The 2,761-nt window shown below is 35.1% G+C and overlaps 1 protein-coding gene across 1 annotated transcript in view; it reads right to left on the minus strand.

Annotated features, from left to right (window-relative positions):
• Nucleotides 1-622: 622 nt before the first annotated feature.
• Nucleotides 623-2,761, minus strand: part of ZFC3H1 (zinc finger C3H1-type containing) — a 50,498-nt gene continuing 48,359 nt past the window's right edge. Inside the window, exons 32-35 of the mRNA XM_008684302.2 lie at nt 2,615-2,716; nt 1,939-1,978; nt 1,632-1,694; nt 623-1,502 (exon numbers count right to left, since the gene is read on the minus strand). Of these exons, the coding sequence (XP_008682524.2) occupies nt 1,365-1,502; nt 1,632-1,694; nt 1,939-1,978; nt 2,615-2,716 (343 nt within the window). The 3' untranslated portion in view covers nt 623-1,364. The remainder of the gene's footprint in view (nt 1,503-1,631; nt 1,695-1,938; nt 1,979-2,614; nt 2,717-2,761) is intronic.

The raw sequence follows: 2,761 nt of genomic DNA on the forward strand, positions 1-2,761 counted from the left end.
TGGTTTATTTTGACTAAGCATTATACAAATGTCCAGATGTACAAATTTGCCTACTATTTCACAGGGGCTGCTGCTCTGCCTCCAACAGTTAGATTGAACTGTGGCTATAAAACCAGATTTATGAAAGTGAGTGAGTGTGTATGTGTGTTGTATGCATGTCATTGACCAATTTTTTACCAGGTGCAAACCACCGACTATAGACTCGGGAAAAACACTGCAAGGTCTTTATATTTGGTCATACCAGTATTCAACATAAGACAGCATGTCACTAAGCAAATCATTCAAACTACAGTTGGGAGATACTTTCTAAACACTGGGTGTTGAGAACGAGGAATTTAATGGTAATGCAAACCTATGTGTTCACTGTCCTCAAAACAGAACAGAACCTATACTGTCATAAATTTAAAAGTCACTAGAATGTTTTTATAGGAAAGCAGGTTAGGATATAGTTAGAGTGAAAATCCGTATCTCCTACCTTCAACCCTTGCCCACCACAGTGTGAAAAGTGAATAAAGACAGCAACATCTTTTAAAAAGTTAAACTTATATTAAAAATATTTTGTTTATAAACAATTTTAATACTACAAAGTAGTATTTCAATACAAAGCAGTTCAAATATTAACTGTTCTTTAAACTGTTAAACTTTATTATAAATTAAAATTTCTTTACAAAAAAATTGCACATAATATTTGACCACTCTTAGGTTCTGATGCACTGGCATTTGCAATAGTTTCTTTAATCTTCAAGTTAAACAGTCTCGGCAAGGAGTCCAGAACGTAGAAAGGGCAATAAACAACCCTGTTAGAGCATTCAAGTGCAACTAGCAGACTTGTGGCCATGGCAGTTACACTTTCCTTAAGATGGACTGCTTAAGTTTTAAATCCTGAAATGAAGAATCTCAAAAGGTTTAAAGAAGAAGAACTAAAAGGGACTGCCTGCATTTTACTGTAAACACAGCCCTGGAAATTAAATCCCAAACAAGAATCTCTCAGGCATCAGAGTGTGTCAAGTGAATCAGGAATAGCGCAACGTAAAGAAAGGGGGAAAAGTAAAAAATAAAAACAAAAACAAAGCAAAATTAAAATAAATGTCAGTCACTTTGAGGAACTATACTTACGTACATGATGTTATGAGAATCTGGCAGGGCCCAGAAGTAGGCCAAACAGGAAGTTCATTTATCCAACCGAAGAGGGTCATGTTCATTGCTTCCGGTTTTGAGGATAGGATATTGTAGGGGACTTGATATGATCAGTAATGCTTGTCTGCCTTACGCAGACCTTAGCCAGGGATCAGCCTAATCTTGAAGGATCATTCAAATAATTTTGGCAATTATTATAAGGACTTAGAACTGACTGCACCCAGTGTTCAGTGATTCTTGCTTTCTGTTTTGTAACTGTTTAAATTTAAGAGCTCATTTAGGCTGACTCCAATCTCTTGGCACTTGGAAACTAGTTTTCTCAGGTTATCAGTTTTACCTCCTTCTGATGCTTCAAACAAGAGTTGCTGTAAAAGACAGGGAAGCACAGAAGTAAGACTTAGCTAGATTTTGAGCATCACCACATCAATGGATATGGCACATGCAGAAAATTTATAGGAAAACTTCAAGATGAAATAAAAGATAAAAAGCATTACATCTTTCCACAGTGATGCACAAAGAGGTAACTTCTGTAAGGCTCTCTGATATAAACGGTGGACCTATAAGATAGATATACACACAATTCCATCAGGAAACATGATGAGGAACACCTTTATAATCCTAATTATTCACTGGAACCTCATAATATACAAAACGGCTACACTGGGTTTTCAAGTTTCCAAACATATAGAGTTCTTAGCACATAAACGTTTATGTTTTAATCCTTTTAAACTGAGAAGTCAACAAAAGGGCCGAACAGCTTAAAAACAAAGTGACCCATCTGATAAATCAATCATAGCTTACCTCTCTTTGTCCCTTTAGAACAATCTCAGCAGCAATGGCTCTAAGAAAAAAAAAAGGAACATAGAAAAGGGAAAAGAAAAATTTATATATCTTTGAACGAAATGAGATACTACCACTGGCAGAATACTGACTGTGGGAATCTGAGTACAAAACTTCCTGAAAGTAACAGGCTAAACTTCCAAGGAGGGTAACCTATAGTGAAAAGAAAAATTCAACAATTTTTATCAACTTTACAAGAATTAAGCAGACCAGTCTTTTGAACATAAATAACGTTCATGAAAAATACTCATAATTACTAGTAAAAACACCTGGCACTAAAAATAACCTTTAAAAGAAAGAAGACATCAGATTATAAGAGGGGGGAAAACCCCACATTTAAAAAAAAGATGGTCTTAAAATGTGTGTAACAGATTTGTTTGAAAATAGTACTGTTATCTAAATGCTCTGCTTCAAAAAAAATTAATACTCCATCCATTCTGTTTTTAGGAGCAATTGTTAATGAGCACACCCTTACTCTCAGTAGAAAAGCTCAGCAAGTGCCAAAAATAAATCTAAATTAGAGTAGAAATCTGTCCAGGAAAAAAAAAATAGATGTCATTTCAGATTTACCTGTATGGAGCAAACCTTACAAATAAAAGCAATAGCTATAAAAACATGTACATGATTGCTGCATTACATTTTCCAGGTGGCCAGGCATGTTGGAATATTATATGTAAACATCTTGGCTTGAAGTTTCAGAATCTGAACATTGCTTTCTTCCCATTCATGTTGAAGTAGCCTGCAAAGTACATTCAGGAAAATGAACAAAGCATTGCAAGTGTAG

The sequence above is a fragment of the Ursus maritimus genome, unplaced genomic scaffold (genome assembly GCF_017311325.1).
Source record: "Ursus maritimus isolate PB19 unplaced genomic scaffold, ASM1731132v1 scaffold_21, whole genome shotgun sequence".
NCBI classification, from domain to species: domain Eukaryota; kingdom Metazoa; phylum Chordata; class Mammalia; order Carnivora; family Ursidae; genus Ursus; species Ursus maritimus.